The sequence below is a fragment of the Eublepharis macularius genome, chromosome 9, assembly GCF_028583425.1.
Source record: "Eublepharis macularius isolate TG4126 chromosome 9, MPM_Emac_v1.0, whole genome shotgun sequence".
Lineage (NCBI taxonomy): Eukaryota > Metazoa > Chordata > Lepidosauria > Squamata > Eublepharidae > Eublepharis > Eublepharis macularius.
Genome location: NC_072798.1, coordinates 80,691,515 through 80,716,956, shown reverse-complemented (window position 1 = coordinate 80,716,956; position 25,442 = coordinate 80,691,515). Strand labels below are relative to the sequence as shown.

The window sequence follows — 25,442 nt, the reverse complement described above, 5'->3', positions numbered from 1 at the left end:
GCCTGTTTCAGCCTGGATTGGGGCCGAAATGGCCCGGATCGGGCCCCTGACGGGTGGTGGAACACTCTCCCACTCAGCAGTGGCCCAATCCTGACCATTTTGGGCCAAATTTTGGCCCTGAATGGCCAGGATTGGGTCCAAAACAGCCAGGTGATGTCAGGTGGTGTGGCATATGCAAATCAGTTATGCTAATGACACACTTCTGGTGATGGCAAAGGGCATAGCATATGCTAATGAGTTATGCTAATGAATTCCTCCAGCTCTTTTTCTACTAAATGACCCCTGGTTGTACCCTTCTAAGTCCACCTAAGTCAATGGCTTACAAGGGTGTAACTCTGCTTAGGATGGCACTGTTACCAGCTGCACCCAATATGAAATAGCACCATGTTCAGTGTTCATTATGTTTCACACACTGATGATTTAATATGTGCAGTCTCAATGGTCTACCTCCCAACCTTCAAGCTTGAGTTTTTTTATTTCTTGTCTAAGGTATTCAAGTTTCCTGTCAGATGTTGAGATGGCTGCAAATGCAGTGAAGTTATCGGAGCTCTTCTCAGCGTATGTACAACCCACTACAAACAGACTGCATGAGTCTGGCCTTACTCAATTTATTATTTTGCTTATTTAAAACATTTGTATGATGCTTTCCCAAACAATCAGAGCAGCTCACAAAACTGGAAACATGATTAAAATAACCAAGGTTCCAAATTAGAATAACACAAGCATGTGCAATACAACAATAAGTTTGAAAAAAAATACAACCACTACTAAAATAAACCATAAGGTTGAAATGTAAAGATATCAGAGTCCTTTATTTTTTTAAAAAAAAAAGCTAGGAGAGAAAAAGCATTCATACCACAATTACTCCAAAGCCTAGGAGCCAAAGCAGTACAAACTCTGTCAGCTGTAGATGTGATATTCTCTTATAGGCACAATGTACAAATATGAGGCAGCTGATCCTTGCAGGAGCAAGAGCTGATACAGGGAGAAGGGATCATTCAGATATGAAGAATCCAGGCTGTGAAGTGCTTTCAGGTCAAGACCAGCGTCTTAAATTGGACTTCCAACACATAACCTGTCCGTGCAGTTAACCTAATATGAATAAAACACGATGATTGTGTGGAGAAGGAATTGAGTGGAACCAACTTTTCGGTCACAACTAGAGATGGGCATGAATCAAAATACAAACCAAAATTAAGCACAAACCAGGCCGGTTTGTGGTTTGCGAACCACGATTTGTCAGATCCCATTTCTCATGATCCGCCACGAACTTTTAGGCTGGTTCGTTTGGTTCGTTTTTTTGGTTCATCACTGCAGACAGCCTGGCGCTAATCAATCAGTTTCCTAAACAACAGGGGATGGACTTTCTGCAGACCTTCTGCTGACCTGGAAGTGAACTTCTGCTGGCCCAGAAGTGCCCTTCTGCTGACCCAGAAGTGATGATTTTCTGAACTGGATGTGGCACTTTCATGAACCAAACAAACTGGTTTGCGAACCAAGGGCAGGTTCGTGAAAGTTCGTGGTTTGTGGTTCGTGAAATTTGACGAACCATGAACCACATGGTTTGGGTTTTTTCCAGTTCGTGCCCATCTCTAGTCACAACTAACTTGACACTAGATTGTACACACTGCCATTCTCTTTGGATCAGCCTTGACAATCTCAATCCTCAAGAAAATATGAACTTTCTCCATCCTCTCCAAAACTGAAAATGGAGAGACATAACAAAGCGGTCACTTCATCTGAGCTACCATTTTCTATATACATATCAGTATACAAAAGAAAGAACGTTAGCTAAAAACATTTTGTACCATGAGCTATGACAATCTACTTCATTTTTCTATAGGTTTGCCTTGGCTTTTATAGCACAATCCTAAAAACAGTTACTCCAGTCTAAGCCCATTGAAATCAATGGGCTTAGACTGGTGTAATTCTTCTTAGGATTGCACTGTCTCTTAACTAATGCTCTTGAAAATTTCTGGTCCGTGTTAATTATTAACTTGAACATAGCTTGCTTTGTATGTTACAGTGATAACTTTATATAAAAATATAGCTATAAAAATATAATACGGAAGGGTTGTTTTCAAAATATCTGAGAAATATTAAAACACAATATCTGAGAAATATTAAAACACAATCATGAATATGCACAAACTTCATTGCCAGCGTGAACATGACCAGAATTTGTCCTGGATTTTAGGAACAGTCCAGCTTTTCAATAGAAACATATTTACAAAGGCAGCCCTCTTTCATTTCTGCTTCTATCACTAGGGCATCCAGCATATAGGAAACTAAACAATGTTCAATAAGAAAACCTTAAACACACAAACAGGATTAGAATGTGGACATACAGAAGCATTATAAAAAGATAGTGATGTTAAGACTTTAATAGAACAGAGTAACTTTGGTATCACAGAACCCTTCACATTGGGTATGTTATGAGATCAATGCATGACCATTGCTGTAAAGCCACTGTAAAATACCTATCCAGAGAGAAACACCAAAGGCACACTCTGTTATAGAAAGCAGATAGAAGAAGCTGCAGGCAGAAACAAAATGAATGTAGAGGCTAAGAGTGAGAACCAAGAAATGTGTAGCTAAGATCACCGATACAAACTTGCCTAAAGCAAGCCTCAGTTCACCTGCAGTCCAAAATGTGCCAACATTCCCTTCTTTCCTTTGTTCATTTTGTTGTGTCCAATAAAATTACAAGTTTCTGTAGCAGTACACAAACACACACCAAGTAATTTTTTTTAAAGATAGCTCTGTGTCTATTCCTCATACTTGGAGATCATAAACTGGAAGCAGCAGCAGCACGTATGCCCAGTGAATACACAAATGGAGGCATAGGAAGCAGTATTGTAGCAATAGCAGTGAAGCAGAGCTTGTGCCATTGTGTCTTCCATCGTGCAAAGGTCACAAGTAGACATGGGCACGAACCAAAAAAAAAAGTAATGGACCCGCGGTTCGTGGTTTGGTGCCACCGACGAACTCGAACTAATGAACCATAACGAACATTTCCTGTTGACGAACCTGTTCATGGTTCGTGGGGCTCGGAACGGCCCCCGTTGGACTTAGAGAGCCCATATTCACAGGGAGTGTTTAGCAGGCTCTCCTCCAGCCAGCACCCAAGTTTAGTCAAGATTGCAATAGGGATCTTGGTGCCTATCAGTGTTTGCAAGGATGAGATTGGAGTGTCCATGGCTACAGAACACCCCCCTTCCCCCTCCCATCCCCTGGGTGTCTTCTCCCATGTAACCAATTGTAACCAATTTGCAGCTCCATGGTTGGAAGGAAGACCTGCCGATCAAGGTAAACTGGGCTTCGATTTGGGTTTCCAGGGCGACAGAAGGAGTGCAGAGAGTTCAGGCACCCCACCGGCTCCGTTTCCAAGGGAATTGATTGATGGTGCCTGACTGTCTGGCTTCACAAACCGTGGATGACCACAACGAACTGGGCTTCCAACAAACGCTGGTTCATTGGCCATGGACCCTAACGAACTGCCGGATCGCGAACAGATGATCAGGCGGTACGTGGTTTTTTTGCGTTCGTAATGTGGTTCGTGCCCATGTCTAGTCACAAGTACAAATCTGGTACTATGGCTGACATCTTGAAACCTGCTTTCAAGTGCATACTCTTAGGGCCAAGTTACAAGTGACAAATTACAGTTGAATGGCAAGTGAAGAGACGCACGTGTATTCCTCCCTGTTCACTTGCACTCCACCCGATCACTACATGTGTAATTCATCACTTGTAGCTTGGCCCTTAGAAAGCTCTTTTGCTATGTCATAAAACTCTTGAAAGCAGAATGAGGTTTTTCTTTACAGAGGTTGTGATATTGTACACTATAGCTGTACTTTGTTAGTCTCTACAAAATTCATATATATATATCTTCCTACTATATATACATTTGCTTAGGTTACAAATGTTTTAATTTTGGCAATATTTCAAGTAACTCTTCCTCCCTCCCTCTTCATCTTGATTTTCTGTCTCCCATTCTGAAACCACAGTTGCATGGGGACACATCTTGATTTTATAAGGCTTTGCCGAAACTGCCACACGTCTTGAGTTGCACTGGTATGTTTATCCACTCAGAGAAGTGTATAATAAATCTGATATGGCCTTCGGCTCACCACAAGGGAAAGTGGGCAGTCTGGAGGTCTACGTTCCAGCCAAATGAAGCTATATTCCAACAGCTTTCCTGTCCTTTGCACAGATTCTGCTGAGAAGGATTTCTGAATAAACTTGGTTGATTGGGCCTCTCATGTGATAAGGAGACTGAGAATTGGATGCATAGGTTTGCAGTTGCATCAAATTGCTTTGGTTGCTGAAATATTTGCCCAGAGCATGAGGCCTTGATAATGGCATTGTCATGGCGGAGCTTGCTTCAGATGTTTTGGATTTTACCACCTGAAAAAGAAAGAGAAGGCTTGTGAAATTATCGTGTTGATGCTTCAGAGTAACTGAAACTGATCATCTGTTCAAACTGCATGTGTGTAAGCCATCTAACTACAGCTCCTTTTTTATTGTTCAGTTGTTTAAAACTCTCACAGTACAACTTTATCTTTGAGTTATGTGTTCTAAACAAGGATAGGATTATATAACTGAACTCAGAGGCCAGTGAAGGAGATGCTAAGTCTGTCACTGCTTCCACACAACAAGGTTTTTCCATTTTGCATCCGTGGTTGTTGTGAATGAAAAGGCATTCATATTGACAATGGAACTTACCAATATGACAGAATTTTCTCTATCAACACCTGCATATTTTCACTGCTGCACCACCAGAGAGCGTTACGAGAACTTTTTTAAAAAATGGTAATTGCTATATCCCTATAGCAATGAACTATTTTTAAAAACTTTTATTAATACAATAATACCTTCATAACATGATAAGAACTAGAATAACAACAAGAACAATAACATTAACAACTAAGGTGATGTGCTATAGCCATTAACAACCATACATCTGATAACTGTTTTCTCAAGAAAAGTCAAACTAAGGTCCATAAAGCAGGTATTCAGAGTAGCTCCTATGAATTATCTAAATAAAGCCTGGTCAAGAAGAATTAAAAGTCCAGATTAATAATTGTTTGGTATGGAAGCTTTGTTAATAACAATTCATTATTCAACAGAAAGTCCAGAAACGGTTTCCATTTTGCATAGAAATTCATTATATAGTGTGGCCTTTCCCTTTGTTGCAATCTATCAGTTATTTTCTCCATAATGAACTATTTTTTAAAGCCCACAAAAAACGTCCAATGGGAGAAATGGGGGCTGCAAGATGCTGATGACAGGAAAGTAGCAATGATGTGGGGCGATAATGTGGGTGGGATTTTGGAAAATACACGCCTTGTACTTTGTGATAACGTGCCTGGAATGCACTCTTCCCAAAAAGTTTGTAGCAAAGGAGGTTTGGGAAAGAGCATAATGAAGGTCAGGAAAGGACAGCTGGAATGTGATCAGAGCCCACAGTTGTGTGGATGCTCTAAAAAGAAGATCCTCTGTTTTGTACTCCAAACCAGAGATGAACCACTGGATGGAAACAACCTATGTCACGTCTAGGATATCATAACTAAGAGAAGAAATGGGTGGAGTTGAGTATATGATAGGAAAGGAGCAAAGGAGTTTAGCATAGTTAAATTTTCCCACAGAGCTAAATTCTTCCTCCCCTACTAGTCTGAAGTAAATATATAGCTATATGACTTACTGGTAGGTTGCCAACCTCCAGGTGGGGCTAGCAATCTCATGGAATTTCAACTGATCTCCAGACTACAGAGATCCATATCCCTGGAGAAAATGGCTGCTTGGAAGGGTTAACTGTATGGCATTACACCTTGCTGAGATATGTCTCCCCCAAATCTTGTCTTCCTCACGCCCCACCCCCAAATCTTCAGGAAGTTTCAAATCTGAAGTTGGTAACTCTAAATGTGACAATGGGGTGAATCCTCTGTTCTCTCCATCTTATAGGGCCAAAAAAGAGATATGAGTTGACAGAAACCAGGTATAACGGGTAATGCAGGAGTCCCCAATCTTTTAAAACCTGCGGACATTTGGAATTCTAACACAGGATGGTGGCCAGAACCACAAAATGGCTACCATAGGAAGTGAAGCCAACAACACAATGGCTTCCGCAAAAGGCAGATCCAACCATAGAATGTCAGGGAGCGAGGTCATGTGTAGCTCTAATAGTAACTCTTCAACAATTCAGGCAGAAGTAGGGTTGCCAGCTCCAGGTTGGGAAATTCCTGGAGATTTGGGGGGTGACGCCTGTAGAGGGCAGGATTTGGGGAGGGGAGGGACCTCAGCAGGGTATAATCCCATAGAGTCCATCCTCCAAAGCAGCCGTTTCCTCTATGACCTGAAGAGCAACTGCAATTCCAGGAGATCTCCAGCCACCACGTGGAGGCTGGCAACCCTAGGCAGAAGTTCTGTTTAACAGGATGCCTTTTAAAATGAACATGTTGTTTAATTTTCTTGCATACACACCGCTTGCCTTCTGTCACACAGTGAAGATCTCTGGGCTGGGGTGGCAGCTGCTGCCAAAGCAACTTTATAAAAATCTGCACAGCCAATCAGATCTCCAATGGCTAACTGGAAACTCTGCTGGGCAAAAGACCCAACTGGATCCACCAATGTTAAAAAAAATACTTGGTGAGCACCAAGAAATGGGTCTTTGGATGCCATGGCACCCGCAGTTTGGTGTCGTGGTTAAGAGCAGCAGGACTCTAATCTGGAGAGCTGGGTTTGATTCCCCACTCCTCCGCTTGAAGCCAGCTGGGTGACCTTGGGTCAGTCACAGCCTCTAGGAGCTCTCTCAGCCCCACCCACCTCACAGGGTGATTGTTGTTGTGAGGATAATGATAACACACTTTGTAAACTAAAGGGCAGTATATAAATCGAATGTTTTTGTTGTTATATTGGGGACCATGGTGTAATGAGTCCCTAAGATGACCAGACAGAGAGCAAACATGGCACTGTCATATCAAGGGCCAGTCCTGCCTGAGGGAAAGAGATTCCTGCCAAAAAGTAATTTCTCACTTCTTTTCCTCATGGAAGAAAGGAAATCCGTTAACCTAGGGGATAGTACAGTTACTTTTGAAGCTGCTTCAAAAAAAATTTATGCAAGTTCCTAGGTTTTTCGGTAATCGGAAAATTGAGAGTGTCACATTAATTTCACAGCGCTGCATAATGCTGTGCTTCAAAGCACAAAGATCTGCTGATGTTATCTCCTTTTCGCTTGTGGTCCACCTAAGCATTTTTGACATGACTGCAAATTGATTTGTCTCCTCTAGTTCTAAAAAGTTTCTTTTTGAAATGGCTCATAATGGATCATCTCTGAGTGCACCATCCTGTTTATCTCAGTAGGAATCATTCTGGACTGCAGTCAAACACCTGAAACGGAACGAGCTGCTGCAGCTGCCTTTTCTCTTCATTGCCTTGCATCAGGTCCAGACAAAGCAATCTGTTGAAATGCTTTGAAGTGGTATCACATATTCCTCATTGAGGCTCATTTAAGAAACACAATGTTTCCATGGAATGTTAACTGCACATTTGAGGGCGCATGCATTCTCTGAGCATTTTAGATGGTTCGAGTCCTCTAAACAGCAGTCAGCTCTCCTGAGCTGATTTCTGCTTTCTTTTCAGGCAGCCACTTTGTTCTTCTCAATTTGACTAGTCTTACCTCTCATTTGAACAGAGATCAGATTCTGTAACAAATTGGACACCATATGCAGCACATGTGCTCCATCACAGTATAACATAGCAATCTTATAAAATGCACAATCCAATAAAGAGCTGTAACATTAAACTTCGGGATATATCACTAGTTTTTATGGTTTATTATTGATACTTTTATGGTTGTTGAACTGAGTATTTGTTGTATTCTTTTAACTTTGTGAGCTACTTCGAGCAGGCTACTGGAGATGGAGCTTATACATTTTCCAGATTAATCAATCTTCTTTATATACTTTATATGAAGACATTATTGTTTTCATTTTATTGCAAAATGGGCAAACTTTTTGAAAACATATTTAACCAAGAGTTAAACAAAACTGCCTTGGAGACTGGATTTAGCCCCTGGGCCACCCTGTGACTATTCCTGCTCTGGAGTAATTTGAACGAGATTGCTTAAATTTCTTTAAATGGGCACTCTTTGAAAACCATCCCACCCCCTTATGATCAGCAAGCAGAACCTTGAGAGCAGAAAATGTACATGCATATGCATGCTAAATGCACAAAGACGTAACCAGGACAATAACTTCTGAAGACCTCAGAATTCTTGCGAGGCTAATAGCTGGAGCATGAGTTCCGCTTTTGGAGTGAGGTCACGGCATGTAGAAGGGATTTAAGTCTTTTAATCATACATAGTTTTACCATTTGGAACTGACACTTCTGTAATTAGGCATCTTCTCTGACCCCATATATATATATTTTCCTTCCCAGTGCTAACAAGGACTTTGAGAGTGGGGAATAGATCAGTTACAGAAAGCAAAACTGGTGGAGGTGGAAGGGTGTTTCTGATCTGAACTGAGAGTCTGCACAGAAGCTACTAGCCATTGGGAAGATCTAATGAAAGATCTCCTAGTGTCATGTTTGTTTTGGCTCCAAGGGGACCAAACATTGAGATGCACAGCAAACAGATGTAGACATGTTCTCCATTGCTCCAATAGGAACAGGAAGCACAAGTATCTCTCCCTTCACTATACACACATTTCCAAAATGTCCAAAATTGCTGCTGTCTAGTACTTTTAGTATTGGCTGGTTGCACCAGTTAGGTTGCAAATGATTTAAGTAACATATGACCATTTAGGGCCTCTTTGAATTAATCACCAAGACAAGCATTAAAAAATAATCACCTCATGGAAATGACAGCCACACTTTCCTTGCAAAAATTCTTTGTACCGTCCCATTGTAATAACGAAAGTGTCAACCACTTCATAGCCATACTGTTTTGCTGTGTTCAAAATAGCCTGGTTTTCATCCCACAGATTTTGTACTTCTGCCTGAAAATGAAATGCAAACAAGTCAGATTGTTTTCTCTGGTCCAAGAATACCGAGGGAACTTCCATGGCAGTGGGGATCTTAACTAGTATCTCTCAGAGCCAAGCTACAAGTGACGCCTGACACAGGTTGGACACTTGTCAGCTTCCCTCAAGTTTTGATGGGAAATGTAGGCAGCTTGGCGGAATGTTGGACAAGTGACAGTTGAAAAGTCCATTGGACAGCAGTCGGAGAGCCAAGCTGCAAGACCAGGATGCCTACATTCCCATCAAAACTTGAGGGAAGCTGACAAGTGTCCAACTAGTGTCAGGCATCACTTGTAGCTTGGCTCTCAGCTCCTAATCTGACACTCTTACCACAACTTCACATTGCCTCTCATCTCTGTGTTGAATTTTATATTATAAGCTCCTTGGGTCAAAGTCATGGGTTTTTGTTGTTACTCTGAAGGTGCTACATGAATATGTTGCTGCTATATTCTACTGTATAAATATAAGTTATACTTCTAATTTGGTGATTAAAAGGAAAAAAAATAGGGTTTAAATTTTGCCAGGCTCACCAGGAATCAATCCTGGTATCTCTTTTCAATCCAAAGCTTAAACACGTGGAAGAAGAATGAAGGAAAGAGCCCCAGCGAGGGGACTCCGTGCCTTTCTCTCATTACTTATTAATTCTGGAGAGTCTCCAAACACTGAGAAATCAGGGGAAGAGCTGCAGGTGAGAGGATCGTATTTCCAGAGACATTTAAGCTCCACCATCACTTTTTCTAGTCATTAAGTACCAGGAAAAAATACATGTCAGAGGTCAGACTCGACTTCACTGTTGAGGACTATTCCTCTGCACGCAACACCAATTTGGGCAGATTGAGATAGCAAGGAAGAATATTGGCGGGTAATTATAACTTGCACAAAAAGGAAAGTTATCCAGGAGAAGGAAAACTGTTTCTTGTGACCTGGCATCAAACGTATGAGGATGAGAGATGCTTCCTCGATGGGGCATATGGACAACCCATGTTGCTTGAGGGGAGTACGGGGTTGGAGCTGGGGAAGGCCACAGAGTGTGTCTAACTCCAGAGCAGCCAAAGCCAAACAACGGAATTAGTCCTGCTTCCTTCTATGACACAGGCAAAGTTTCAAAGCTTCAGAAATACACTTGAACGGCAAGTGTATTTCTCCCTGTTCACTTGCCCTCCACTTGCACTCCACTCGATCCACTTGCCGTTCAAGTGTCATTCGTCACTTGTAGCTTGGCCCTCAGTCTGACGGCAAATGAAGGTTCAGTTAAAACTGGAATACGTATCCGACCTGTGACTCACGAAAGCTCAGACCCTACTACAAATTTTGTTAGTCTTCTAGGTGCTGCTGGACTCTTGCTCTTTTCTACTGTGATTGGAATAAGTGTCATTTCTCAACTGTCTCACTCTCAAGCAATAGTTTAGGACTGAAATTTAGAAGCTCAGTCCAGCCCTCATTTCTGACCAAGTACTATGAATTATAGCCTGTTACACACAAGAGATGAATAGCTTCATCCCCAATTTTTGTCATGTTTAGAATGGGGCCTGACAATGTATAATGTTGTGCTGACATAGTGGAAGTATATTCCATACACCAGCATAATTCTTAGAGTAAGGATACCAAATACAAATTTGTAAAGGCCTAAAAACATTTTCACAGTCCAAAGTTGTCTTACCGGTGACAAAAAATGCACTCCATCCACTGGCAGATGAAAGCCCATTCCCAGAGATTTTATCACTACCAGGATATTTGAGAGGTTCGCTCTGTGAATAAGTATATTTTAAAATAAGTATATTTTGTTTATAGATATAAAAATGACAAGCTGTAAATGTTTTATAAACAGTTGCAGTAATGCAGAAAGAAATAAAATCACCCAGAATGCTGCCAGTGTGAATACTTAGTGAGAATTTAAGGCACCAAAGAATTTATGCCTCAGCTATGGTTGCCCAGACACCTACTTATTTGGGTCAAGTTATATCAGAAAAGGGAGATAATTGGAGCCCATTTAGAGAAGGGCTATTCTGGGGTTCACAGAACTGAAAAACAAGCTGGGTGGCTGGTGGGGAGACTTAGATCCAAACTACAAGTGATAGTGGCCAGAGGTCCATCCCGTGGCTGCTGACACCATTTTTAAAGCAGTTATAGTTCTTAAAAAATTGCTGTGGTGCCCCAATCTGGATTACACACAGTGCAGCAGCACCAGGAGTTCCCACATGTCTTTCAGGAGTCCAAACAGCCTCTCCATTGCTGTTTCAACACCTAAAAAGGCATATGTGGTGGGGGGAACAAGAGCTCCCGGGGCCACCATGCTGCGTGTGATCTGGATTGAGGCCCCACAACAATTTTTAAAGAACTACAACTGTTTTTAAAATGGCATTGGTGATCTCAAGAGGGACCCATGGCCAGTCACTTGTAGTATGGCTCAGAGCACCAGTGCTCTGTCCAGAGCTGGATTTATACACAAGCTAAGCAAGTTACAGTTAGCCTTGGATTATGAGGGGCCTTTAAATACTTTTTTTTTTTTTACTAAATATTAGGGGGGCTCAGTATGTTTTAATCCAACACTGCCAATGTCATCATAAGCACAATTGAAATTCTAAGGTACTACATCACCCAACAGCCTTCACTCTGACTGATCAAAGAAACAGTTACTTTTTCCTGAGTGGAGGAGGGAGGAGAGAGAGAAAGGGAGGGAAAAATGAAAATGGAGATGTGAGAGAAAGAAAACTGCAATCAGGAACAGGTCTTTGAGAGGTAGGGATGCCAACCACCCAGTGGGACCGTTACAGAAAATAAGCCACCCTGAACAAAACACTAGCAAAAGTGGAAACCCAAAGTTCGGAGAAAATATGAATGATAAACAATTTTTTTATATTTTATAATAGTATCTGTAAATGTAAAGTGCAAAGTGTTCAAGTGCAAAATAACATTATACAATAAATAGTAAGTTCGAAAAAAGGAATTCTAACAATAAATGAATAAATAGATAATATCCCAATACAAAAATATGTCTATATCTAAGAATCTTTTGTAGTACAAGCAATGGCTAGTAAGTTCAGATATAAAAGTCCATTAACACCCGTAGAATAAATTTTCTTCTCTTCTAGGTGTGTGGACACAAGGTGCTCACAGAAAAATATCACTGGTAAGTATAAGGCTGCTTGGAGCCATTGTCCCGGGATGACATAATATCTGTACTTACTAGCCGTTGCTTGTACTACAAAAGATTCTTAGATATAGACATATTTTTGTATTGGGATATTATCTATTTATTCATTTATTGTTAGAATTCATTTTTAGAACTTACTATTTATTGTATAATGTTATTTTGCACTTGAACACTTTGCACTTTACATTTACAAATACTATTATAAAATATTTTAAAAATTGTTTATCATTCATATTTCCCCTGAACTTTGGGTTTCCATGTTAACCACCCAGTGGCGGCAGGGGATCCCCCACCCCCACCTTTTGCCCCTTGCCCCCCTAACCTGGCCAGCAGGGGGGAAGGGAGTGGGGAGGCCAGGAGAGCACACAGGGAAATTGTGTGCACTCTCACTCTGGATGCCCCAATGACACACTTCCGATTGAAAACCAGAAGCTATGCAGTCTCAGCAGGGTGAAAATGCTATATTTGGGGCTGATTTCGCTCCCGCTGAGACCCTGTCGCTTCCAATTTTCAACCAGCAGTTATGTCATTAGGGGCCTTCAGAGCACACATGCAAGGAAGCCAAATTAGGCCCCCCAAGCCCACAATATGACAGCTTGTCCCCCCACTTGAGAGGTAAGGGGGGGAGTTGCCAACCCTATTGAGAGCTGGCAGCAGTGGGGTTGTAGAAGTTGAAGAATAGAAGTTGGAATTCTGCTCTCCAACTGATGTTCAAGGTAGATGTTTTATTTGATATTGATCGTATTAGCAGAGCCCTGGGAATAAGGGCCTGGGCACTGGAAGGCCTTCCTACTATTTGATGGGCATAGACAAAAGGCCTAGTTAAAGACTCACCATTAGAACTCACTTATTATCCCTCTGCCCAGTTAGATAAAGCTTCCCTATTTACTTGCATCATTAAAGTTCTATTAACTCCCCACCACTATAGTTGTTGGACCCATTACAGCTGATATAGAAGTGCCCACCCTTAAGTACCTTCAGGACTTGCCCTAAATCGTATTTGCACTTGTTTGTATATGATCGTTAAGCAAGTATTAGGGTTCCCAGTTCCCTGGGACTTGGTACTTACCGGGAGTGTGTTCTTCATGTGCATGTGCTCCTGGTGCCAATGTGATGATGTCACTTCTGGAAATATTGTTGTCACACTGACCACAGGAGCGCTACTTCATGGGACTGATTCTTTGAAAATTGGGCTTTGGGGCAAAATCAGCCACAAACGAAGTGTGAGAGCACTCCAACGGCTGGTACAGCAATGTCACTTCTGGAAGTGACATCGCTGCATCTGCTTGGAGTGCGCACACTGCACATGTTCCTGGAGTGCCTGCTGGTGGCGGGTGATCTCTGGATGGTCCAAAACCTCTTGCCAGTCACCAGAGACTGGCGGGCAAGCAGGTGGGAGATTGCCCAGCACCAGCAGCCATCTGGGATCCCTAAGTGTGAAGCTGGTGGACTGAAAGAAGGAAAAGCATCACACGGATTGGCCTTCCCCTTGAGGTGTATGAATTTTATAGTTTAGTATTATGCTTGAGCCCATGAGATCTCAGTCCTGTGTGGGTTATGACCCAGCAAAAAGGTCAAGAAATAGAGATGGGAGGTGGGAAGCAAGCATTAAAGATGGGAAATATTCCTTTCGTTTGTCTCACTTCTTTCCTCTGTGATTTCCCCCCATAGGTTTACTCTTCATAATTGTAATCAAAATAATGTTGGTACTTAATATACAGTAAAAACTGGAATAGACTATACATAAACTGTGATGCCTTGTTCATAGGTCTACAGGTGTAGGTGTGAATAGTGAACATCCTGAGTGTAATATTAGAAATTGCTCCTAGGGCTGTCACTGGTTATTTCATGTGATACATACAAAAAAAATTCCTGTTGGGTTAAAACTTACCGCTTGAGCACCTTTTGAATGATAGCCAAGTGATTGAAATTGAGCCACTGGACACCACCAACAACTAATATAGTCTTCCCGGTATTCTCAAGTGGCTGTGATCTGAAATAAGAGAAAGCCCAAACCAATTTTGCTTCTGAACTGATGTCAACATTTTTAACAGAATTACCTAATACTTCAAGTCAACCATATCGGACATTTCTGGCCACTAAGGACTGATATTATTTTCAGTTACATAATACAGCTGTGTATATTTTTAACTTTAGGGATGTATAAATTATTTTAATCATTTCATTTTCAAAAATCTATGAAATTAACATGACAGCATATGCTGTGCCAATAAAAGTTAAACAGAGGACCATTCCGGCAACAGAGAAGGATATCTACATTGCAGGCTTTTGCAGGGGTGGGGGAGAGACTTACATTGAAATCCTGAGCAAAGTTACTCCTGCCTAAACCCATTGATTTCAGTGGGCTTAGACTGGAGTAACTCTGCTTAGGATTTCACTGTTAGAGAATTACTTGGGAGGGACCATTGCACCTTGTTCTGTTTGGCTCCTTGTTAGGGGTGTGCACTTCGGGTTTCTGATTCGGGAAAAATACCCGAATCAGACCCGATCTGTAAAGATTCAGGATTTCTGAATCAGGGCCAGCATAAATGATTGTATAAAATCCCCAAAAAAACTCTGAATCCTCTACAAATTCCTTCCCATTTTTGAGTCATCATATGTCCATTTAAAAAACAAAAACAGTGGCAATCAGAGCAGTAGTGGATGGACAAATAGGAGTCCTCAACCTTTTTGAGCCTGAAGGCACATTTGGAATTTTGAGAAGGGGTGGTGAGTACCAACCCAAAATTTTTGCCACTGGAGGCAGAACTGAATGGAATTCCTCCCTCCTCACACATTCTAAGAAGGAAAGCCTGAAGGGAAATAGAACCATACTCTAAGGAATGCCCCGGTGTTTACCAGTCCTCCTGATCCTCCAGTGGAAAACCTTTTCATTTGAATGAAGATAGCCAATAATAAGCTCTGCCTTATATTGGCCCCACTCACTTTCTGAAAAGCTCAGCAGGCACCAAGGGAAGTATTGGCAGGCACCACATTGGGGAACCCTAAACTAGGACAGATCTGGGTTCAAATCCCTGTTTGCCATGACATTTGAGAGCCAGGTTTGATGTAGCAGTTAAGAGCTGTAGAACTCTAACCCAGAGAACCAGGTTTGATTCCCCATTCCTCCACTTGAAGCCAGCTGGGTGACCTTAGGTCAGCTCTTTCAGCCCCACCCACCTCACAGAGTGATTGTTGTGGGGATAATAATAATATACTTTATAATCTGCTCTGAGTGGGTGTTAACTTGTCCTGAAGAGTGGTATATAAATCAAATGTTGTTGTTGTTATTTACTGGGTGAATTTGGACCAGTCTCACAGCTGATCATATCTCACAGGGAAGCTGTATGGATAAAATGGAAGAGGGGAGAACCATGTGTGCCCCCTCAAGCCTCTTGAAAGAAGTAGGAATAAAAATGCAGTAAATAAATGAAACACTGGAAATGCAAAAATATCCCAGCTACAGGAGTCCTACTATACCTGAGTAGCAGCTGGTCTAGCGCTTCTTCAAATGTTGGTCTTTGGTTTCTACTGATCCAAAACTGCGGATAATATGAGTAACTAATAAACGTGTTCCCATTGTTTATATTATGATAAATCTTCATATCGTGAGTCTTTTGCCACTCTTGAAGGGTCTCATTCACTCTTTCTATCAGGTAATACATCATCCCTCTGTTAGTTGAATCACCAATGAAAAGAACCTGGAAAGAAAAAACCAGGCAACCTTTAATTGCAATTAAAAGCCCTGCCTTTTCCCACGCTCTGAGGTGATATCATATCTATGCATAATTTCATTAAGCCACATTATATGTTAAATTTGACATGTAAGCTTCATGGGGATTTGTGGTCAGACAAGTTCCTCAGGGGAACTCAGTTCTCAAATGTGGCCTCTGATTTGGATTGGGACCCCAATATATCACACTGTATTTTTGTGACCCAAAATAGCCCCAGAGGCTGATATTTGCCACAGTGGCTGCACAGGGACTGATATGCCATATGTGTAATTGCCAAGGGGCCAATAGTGTTCCTTAGGACTGTTTTAGGTTAGGAAAATGACTCAGCTGTGATAAATAAATCGTTATGTAGGCCCCAGAAACCTAATTAAAGGATTTCATGTTTAGGCCATTAGGAGAGTCTATTGTTTGGCATAGGAAGCATCATTATAGGTGGTTGTGGGCTGGTTCTGCTGGCTGGTGTGTATGCAGGAATGAAAATAATTATAAAAGCATACACTTGCTTTATATTTAGAAAAGAATTGAGAGCACTTTATTGTAGGAACTCCATATTCTGATAGGAAAGGAGGAGAGACAGATCCTAACTACCTATCTAGTATAAGGATGGACATGGATGCCAGGACAAGGCCTGCATCCATACTGCCAAGATGGAGGGAAGAGAAGGAGAGAGGTGTTGCCTGGAACAATGCCAGGAAGAGAAGTGAGAGGGAGGAAGTCAGGAGGAGGAAATCCTGAGAATAGCAATCTACATACCAAAGGACAGACAGGGCAGTAAAGAGTAAACAGAGTTCCCTGAACTCTCTATCTTTCTAACTCTTTGGTTCGTCCTCCTCTGAAACCTGAGGAAAGGGTAGGGTTGCCAGGCCCCCTCAACCTCCCAGCGGGGGACAGGGGCCTGGCACTTACCTTTGGGGAGAGGGGAGTGAGTACATGCAGAGCACGCGTGCTCCCACAGGCGTGATGATATCACTTCATGAGTGACATCATCGTGCAACCCCTGGGCAGGCCCATTTTCGGGCACTGAGGAGTGCTCCTGCACTCCGCAGTGCCGGAAACGGGCCGTTCTGCCACGGATCAGGCTCGTTTTTGAGGCACTGTGGAGTGCAGGAGCATTCCTGCATTCTGCAGCTACTCAAAATGGGCCCAATCCATGTGCTGAAACAGGCCCGTTTTGGGACGCTGTGGTGCGCAGGAGCATACCTGCGCTCTGCAGCTGCTGAAAATGGGCCGAGTTTACCTTGGATCGGGCTTGTTTTGAGCACTGCAGAGTGCAGGAGCGCTTGTGTGCTCCACAGCGTCCCAGATCTGGGCCAAATCGGGCCCGATCCCAGCAGCTGCAGTGCATTGGAGTGTGGCGTGCCGCAGGGGAGCGTGCAAGGAAGGTGCGCCCCCACTGCTCAGGTAAGTGGTGGTGGGGTGTGGGGAGTAGGGGCGGGGAATCCCCTGCCCCCACCAGGGTCTGGGATCCCTAGGAAAGGGACAGCGTTGAATCCTCCTCTTCCAACAAGCTGAAGCTCTCTCCTGTACAACATTGTCTAAGTCAGAATCAGGGCCCTGCACACGTGAGAACAAAGTTCCCATGGAGATCTCTCAGCATGACTGTAAGTCCCTGTAGTGGTGATGTGTCAAAACGTAATGTGTAGTTCAGCCCTAGATATACAAACAGCTTAAATCTAAGTGCTCTTGTTTAACTGGATTGTGCTGATATGGTTTAAATAAATGATATTAACTTGTTTTATGCACCACCACATGCAGCATAAATATGCACACTTACTTTCCAGATATTTGCATTCCAGTTCTAATTTGAACAAGGCTAAAAGTTCCTTGATGCATATGATCTGAGATCTGTGACAGTGCTTTGTTCTTAACACCTACTTGGTTTGAAATAACAAAATACACCAATCAAGTGAAAGAAAAAAAGGGGGGGGGCTAAGTTCAATAAGCGTGATGCCGTGACATGTAGGATTCTGCCGTCATCCTGTTTATGTACAATAGTAGCAGGGGTGGATTCAGGTACACAGAAGCTGCTGTAACCTGTTAAATGCTTAGTACATGGAAAATCAATTATCTGTATTTCTAGCCAAGTGGTTAAATCCAACATTTACCACTCTTCTATTTCGCTGGATTTCTGAGTGCCTTAATAAGAAGAGTTTGGCCGAAATGGGCCCAATGTGAAGTGCAGGAGCACACCCGAGGCCTGCATGATGGCGTGATTCCCGAGAGTGACATCGTTGTGCCGCACTGTGAGCATGCCCAGGAGGCTTGTTCTCCCCACCAGCTAGGTGAGTGGTGGTGGGAGGGAGAGCGTGGGGGCTGGAATTCCTAACCATGAAACATCACTTCCTGTCTGGAAAATGTGACTCAGTTGCACAATTGTAATGGAATTCACTCGTTTAGCCAGAGTGCATTGCAATAAATTAGCTATCATGAAAAAATTGAAACACACGTAATTCCAAAACACTCACTTAGGGGGAAAAGCGTAAGCTCTTGTTTTAACAGGTGAAATTTAAACACTTTAGCAAATTTTATTTTTTAATTGTTTTCCTGTTCCTAATCATACCTTGCTGAAAGGCATTTGATTACTATATTAAAATGTAAATTCCTTTTTAGAATGAAAAATAAAATGGATGCTTTGTCACCTTTCACTTCTATTGTACCTGTGTAATGATATATGCCCAGTTATATGAAACTATTCAAGACCAGTTTCCCATTACAATTTTCTTAAAATTGCCTTCTCTAATAATTAAAGTGTTATGCTTCAGCAAAGTCACAGAACCATTACGGTAAAAGTTAATTAACCATAAAGTTATACGAGGTTTTGTCACGCAGGTGTACAACAAATCAAACCACTTTTTATTTGGATTTCACATTTCTTCAATACAGTTAAACTCGTGTCATTTCTCAAGTGGCTGCCATCTAAGAAGTGTAATACAACCTCCATACAGTTTCCCTTAATAAGGAGTTCAAAGACAAATTGCTAAATGAAATGAACTTAGTAAAAAAAAATCCCAGCCAGAAATCGCCTTCAGTCCCTGTAGATAACTGATTGACTTTGCTCACACACCATAAACCCAAATAAACAAACTTATAAAATGCTGTGGGGAATTGATTTGCTCCTTTTCATGTCTCAGCCAATCTGGGTCTATTCTTCCACCTCAGGTGGTCCCAAGTTAGTCCCAACAGAAATAATTTAACTTCAAGCATGCATGAAAGTGAAAAAGCGGTTTGGATAAAGGCAGATACAACTATTAATGGGAAACAAAATAGTGAGCTATCCTTGCAATGCTGAATACATTTCTGGGTTCCTTCCTAGTGAACTTCAAGTTCCATTCAATGGGAAGCCGTTTTCTGATGTGTGTGGTATAAACAGCTTAAGCAGGTTTTGCCTCTTCCTGTCAGACCCAATCTTATTTGAAGGTATTTTTGGTACAGTTTAGAATTTTTGATAAGTTTGCTACATCAGATCTTCTATCTTTTGTTTTCTATATTTTAAATACATAGTACAATCTTCTGTGTTGCATGCAGTGAGAAGTAACTTGGTAACAGCTGAGCCTCAAAGAGAAGACACATTTTTTTATATGGAAGGCAGCAGAGAAATAGTAATCACTGCGTGGCTCAAGGAGAAAACTCCATCAAGAGTCTTACCTAGCTCAAAGAGTCTACTCGCAGCGCCATTTTCTCCAAGGGAACCGATTTCTCTCGTCTGGAGATAAACTGAAATTCCAGAAGTCTGGATTCCACCTGATAGTTGGTAACATTACCAGGAACCCAAATTTGCTGAGTTCTCCTTTACCCTTCCTTTAGCTTTTGTATCATGTCTCTTATATGGTGAGCCTTGGTTTTAAATTGAATTGCCTTGAGCGGTTTTGCCGAAAGGTGATATATAAACGTAGCAAGTAAATAAATATTTAGGGAGAGTTAAAGAGAAGGACAGAGAGGTATATATCTTTATATCAAATATTTATATCAGCATGTGTGTTTATACACACACACACAGGGCTTTTTTTCTGGGGGAACACGGGGGAACGGAGTTCCGGAACCTCTTGAAAATGGTCACATGGCTGGTGGCCCTGCCCCCTGATCTCCAGACAGAGGGGAGTTGAGATTGCCTTCCGCGCCACTGAGCGGCGTGGAGGGCAATCTCAACTCCCCTCTGTCTGGAGATCAGGGGGCGGGGCCACCAGCTATGTGACCATTTTCTCCAAGGGCAACCCACTGAGTTCCACCACCTCTTTTCCCAGAAAAAAGCCCTGTATATATATGTATATTAGTTGTGTGGATAATGCACAACAAAAATTTTCTGTTTTCTTACTTACTTCTGGAAACCCGTATCACCAAAACTTGTAACTGAGCCACAGACCTCTTTCACTTGTTAGACAGTCACACCATGCCTATTAAGAAGAAATTGTGTTTCCAAGCAACCATCCTTCCTGACTCTTCACTACCAGAAAACTCAGTCAAGTGAGGTCCCTCTGAGAACTGCACAAGAATGTGAGAGAAGAGGTGGTGAGATTAGTGGCAGAAGCATTGCCATGCATTAGGTATACAGCAAAAGAAACAGAAGGCATGCAAAGTTTGTTTCAAGCTCTAGCGAAGAAAATCTTCATAGGGAACACATGACATCCAATACTGAGTTGCAACTTGGACCCATTTCATCCTGTTATTCGAATGCTGTCATTCAAAGGGCTACTTATAGTGAGTCAGTGCTACAGTAAAATGAGGCTGATTTTGGTGCAAAAATAAAAATACTGGTTTCGATCCTCCACAGGAGTTTTTTTTGTGGGTGGAAGGATATTAGCTCACAGAGCGCAACACTGGACAGAAGGATATCTGCTCGTAGAGTACAACTTCCTTGCCTCCTCTCTCCCACAGCAGCCTGAAATGCTCTCTGAAATATTGTTCCTGGGAGACAGGCAGGTGCCGTAGACAGGGGGGGAGGGATTTTAGGCTTCTATGGAAGAGGAGAGGTGAGAAAGTTGTGTTCCATGACTGGATAGCCTTCTGCCAGAAAAAAATATTTCAAGGGATCTAATAATATATAGTGAAGATATTATTCCAATGTATCACTCAAATAGAGCAAATATAGGCACACATATATATGCAAAATAAATTCTTTGAATACAGAAATAAACTAGTTTCCTACTAATGCATTTTTTTTATACCAAATGTACATACCTTTTTGCTTTCCAGACACTGCTGGAGTTCTGGTTTGTTAATGACACTGTATTGACAATTGTGGGGCTGCCATGTTATTTGTCTCCAGTCACAGGTTCTGTTGTCAGAACAACTAAGACAAGGGACAATCCATTGTCCTAGAAAACAGATCACCACCATGTTTTTTTGTTTTCTTTTGCATATTAATTAGTCACATTTGTATTTGTTGCTAACATGAGGAGAAAAGAGATATTCATGGGTATGGAGAGCATAAATACGAAGATGTTCTCCTTGGAAAGAAAGAACCATATACTGCATCTGACATATAAGAATATTCCCTTCCCCCCTAACAGGAAAGGAATATTTAATAACAATGGAGAATGTACCTCAGCGTAGAATACAGAAAACATCAAAGCCTTGAAAAAACAGTTCACTTGTGTATCATTTGACGGCTACAGCCTAAATTGATGACTTAAACTTGTGAATGAATTGAAGATTGAATGCCATATCACCTTAATGTCTGAGATTCAGAAACAACATTTGCCTGGCACCAAAGAATGTACGGCATTCTGTAGGAACAGAGCTGAGATAATATTATAAGGACCAGCGGGAAGGGCGAAAATTGAGGTGTCAGTGGGTGAGGCACATGCATTTCATTAAGGCTATTTTCCTTTACCTGAGAGTTCCTTAGGAGACTAGGGTTTTGCCACTGTAGTACCCAAAGGTGGAAACAAAAAAGCTGGAGAGACCTTTCCCCTTCCTATATATAATTTTGCTTGTCTCAGCTTATCACCAGATAAGGGCAGAGGCTTCTCCATAACATTAAAGGTTCTCTTAACAGGTGGTCGTCTGTCCACTTGGATGACTTTGTACAAAACTACTTTTGATTTCACATGTTTACTACTCTAGTTATTCATGGATCATTTACATAATTATAAGCATATTCATTTCATTGGTCGAAGAGATTATCTAAGCATAGTAAATTGCATCAGGGTCAACAATATTAAAACCATAATTATACATTCCATTTTCATGTGCATTATGAAAACGCACACAGAATAGTGTTGACCTAATCTTGTCAACTCTTGAGAATTAGGATCATTATGATATCTGATCTTTTTTAAAAAAACTCAACTGTAGCAGACTCAAGAATCTCCATTCTAGTTGGAATAGAATGTATTAATGTATTTTCAAAGATGTAGGAAATGTATCCGGCACAAACCTTGTGTGTCCCCTGTTTCGCATTTTTTCAACTGTGGCTGGGAAATGGTTGACAGGTATTCAGTAGACAGAGGCTGCAACCCACAGGATTCCTCAGGATGAATCAGTGAACCACAATCCTGATTTAAAACATGAACATGAGGTTGATTAATATGCAGCAGTTATTCAGTCGCACGGAAAGTTCACTGGACAACACTGGAGGCTTTAAAAGGAGAATGGGACAAGGAAGGAGCTTCAGATCCATGACGCTCTTTCTGGTTCCTGCTGTTCTACATCCATTTGTTTTAACTTGGCTCAGGGGGCACCTTGATGAAACATTAGTGGTCTGTGTGATTGCCTCCGATCTCTACACAGCACTGCGGGTGTGGGGGCGAGGTTCAGCTTTGGTGCTGTGGTGCTGGTCACTTTTAAACCCCTTTCTCCCCTTTGCCTGTTTCTTTTTTAAAGCCCTAAAAAAGAAAGAATCACAGAAGAAACCAAAGAAGAAAGCAACGCAAGCACCGTGATAAACTAACTAAACAGTACAATGTATCCAAATGAAGCAATAAACAGAAATAATCAAGAAACCAATCTTATACAGTGCTGATTCCGCACACGTTGGATAATGCACTTTCAATGCACTTTAGCAATCGTTTAGAAGTGGATTTTTTGTTTCACACATGAAAAATTCAGTTCCAAATGGTCTCTAAAGAGGATTGGAACTGCATTATCCAACGTGTGTGGAATCAGCAAGTGTAAGACATATATTATGGCTGCCAAACTCTAAGGCAAAAGTACAGCAAGAAAGGTCAAAAGCTTATATAACTATCCTGTGCAAATATAATAATAAAGTGCAAATGCTTCAAGTACAATCACTATCAATAAATATAAGCTGGAAAGTGACCAGTGCTTGCAGATGTAAAGTGACAGTGCCTCGAATTATACCAAAAACAATGAAAGTAGAATGTCTTCAGAAGAACATGTCCATCATATTTAAAGGAAGAAATGTTCCAAAGTTGAGGTGTAACGGCAACGGGGGTACTAGTGTTTCCTTCCCGTTTCTGTATTCCTTCTTCTGGCAGTTACCACGAACAATATCTCAATACAAACAGAGAACATCTCCAATACATCTCAGGCAAAATTCATGGCAGCCAGAAGGACACAGAAGGGAAGAAACTCCCTCCCCTCAGCTGCCATTTAAAGAAGTATAATGAGGCAGGAGATCCAGTCCCAAATACCCAACATATCTAATTTGGCCTTTGAATCACAACCAAAATGAAATACAGTTATTTCTCAGATCTGCAACCAAACCATTTATGTCTAGGTCCATTCAGTGTATCTAGTCATATTGCTGTTACTAAGGTAAATTGCCAATGGACCAATTATAAACAAAAGACAATCTTTCCTTTGGGTTTATAAAGTCCTTCTCAAGATGAAGAAAGCAGTCAAGGCACGGTGACTCAGCATTTCCCCAAGAAAAAAGGAAGGATTCTAATGTTCTAAGAAATAAGAACATTATTGTTAAGGCTGATTCAAGAAGACAGGGATAATTCCAACATTTTAACATGTTTGAAACAGAATGCTCATGGGGGAACATACTAAAATATGTTATATTGCATCATAATCATAAACCTCAAAAGGTTCTTCCAGTTGGGATTGGGCCGACTTTCTTTTCAACATCATACAGGTAGGAGTAGGGTTGCCAGCTCCAAGTGGGGACATTCCTGGAGATCTGGGGGTGAAACATGGAGAAACCTGGAGAAAGTGGGGTTTGGGGAGGGAAAGGACCTTGGCATGGCATAATTCCATAGAGTCCACCCCCCAAAGTAGCCATTTTCTCCAGGTGAACCAATCTCTATGGCCTGGAGACCAGTTGTAATTCCAGGAGATCCCCAGCCACTACCTGAAGGCTGGCAACCCTAGGTAGTAGAATGCTGCAGTGTGGTGGAGGTCAGGAAACTAAACGGTTACGCTTCTGTGGAAGACTGAGCCCATAATTCCAGCAGTATTACTGACACCAATAGTATCATCCAAGGGCTTCTACTATGCAGCATAACAGTTTGCACAAGCCTTCGTAGGAAAACTCTAGATTCCTGAACAAACTGCTATTGCTGTCAACAAAGTGCCATAAAATAACAGAACAAGAGTTTTCTTCTTCATTTCTAGTGAATAGAGCAGGCATTTAAATAATACGCAACCATCTTTGCTTTCAACTGTATTCTGGGCCAACACCATTATTAAGAGGCTATTTGTCAAAATATCCTCAATTTGCTTACCAAAAAGAAGAAAAAGAATTGTTTTTTTAAAAAGATATCTAAGACCCAATCTCCTGTGGAGGATGAATGCAGGAAGCATGCAATAAACAAGGGAGGACCAGTGTTTTATGATCAAAGACAGTTTTAATATTGCCTTGTAAAATGGATTGGCCAAAGGTCAGCCACTCACATTTACTTTAGTTCCACATAAGACACCCTAAGGATTTTATTAACAGTGTGTTGATTTGTCAAGTTCCTTACAGGTACTTGTGGTTCTGCAATAACTCAAATGCTTTATCCAAAGTTGAAAGTTGATAGAACTTCACAGAAGTATCAGTCACTCTAAAGATTGATAGACAAACAAACGATATTTCTTCCTTTGGGCCAATCATTAAAGAAACTCTGAGAGGGCTGGATTGATTTCAAAAGAAACTGAGCTTGGCATACGCATTTCAAGACATAGTGAAAAAAAATTTCCATCAGCAAACTTGATACTATTTGTATAACTGCACAACATGCTTGATATACCCCTATGTGAATGGAAATATTAGGATTTATGCTTACTTAATCATCCTGGGATTGATTCTGAAGAATAAGCAAGCAGTATGTACCCTATTTCCGTGCCCCCCTACTCTTTTTATATTATAAAGCAGTGAGGGCAGGATGGATTAACATGGGAGATGCAAAAAGGAAACTATCAAGTCTCAAGAGCATATTCAAGTATGGTACCCACTGGATTATGGCACCTGATTTAGGAACTTATTTATTACAGTATTTCCAAATACTTTGACTTTGTGTAGGAAGTTGGATTAAAAAGAGTTACTCTTGTTTATGATAAGACTTCCCAAGGACACTTAAAAATCGCTCTGGTGAACCCAACGGTTATCCATGAATGGAAAGGGCAAGCCAATAATTTTAGAGC

At 41.4% G+C, this 25,442-nt stretch overlaps 1 protein-coding gene across 1 annotated transcript in view; it reads right to left on the bottom strand.

Annotated features, from left to right (window-relative positions):
* Positions 1 to 791: 791 nt before the first annotated feature.
* The window catches only part of CPED1 (cadherin like and PC-esterase domain containing 1), a 144,260-nt gene continuing 119,609 nt past the window's right edge, over positions 792 to 25,442 (bottom strand). The window contains exons 17-23 of the mRNA XM_054989143.1: positions 22,288 to 22,405; positions 21,087 to 21,223; positions 15,658 to 15,878; positions 14,069 to 14,170; positions 10,684 to 10,771; positions 8,853 to 8,999; positions 792 to 4,407 (exon numbers count right to left, since the gene is read on the bottom strand). Coding sequence (XP_054845118.1) covers positions 4,180 to 4,407; positions 8,853 to 8,999; positions 10,684 to 10,771; positions 14,069 to 14,170; positions 15,658 to 15,878; positions 21,087 to 21,223; positions 22,288 to 22,405 — 1,041 coding nt within the window. The 3' untranslated portion in view covers positions 792 to 4,179. The remainder of the gene's footprint in view (positions 4,408 to 8,852; positions 9,000 to 10,683; positions 10,772 to 14,068; positions 14,171 to 15,657; positions 15,879 to 21,086; positions 21,224 to 22,287; positions 22,406 to 25,442) is intronic.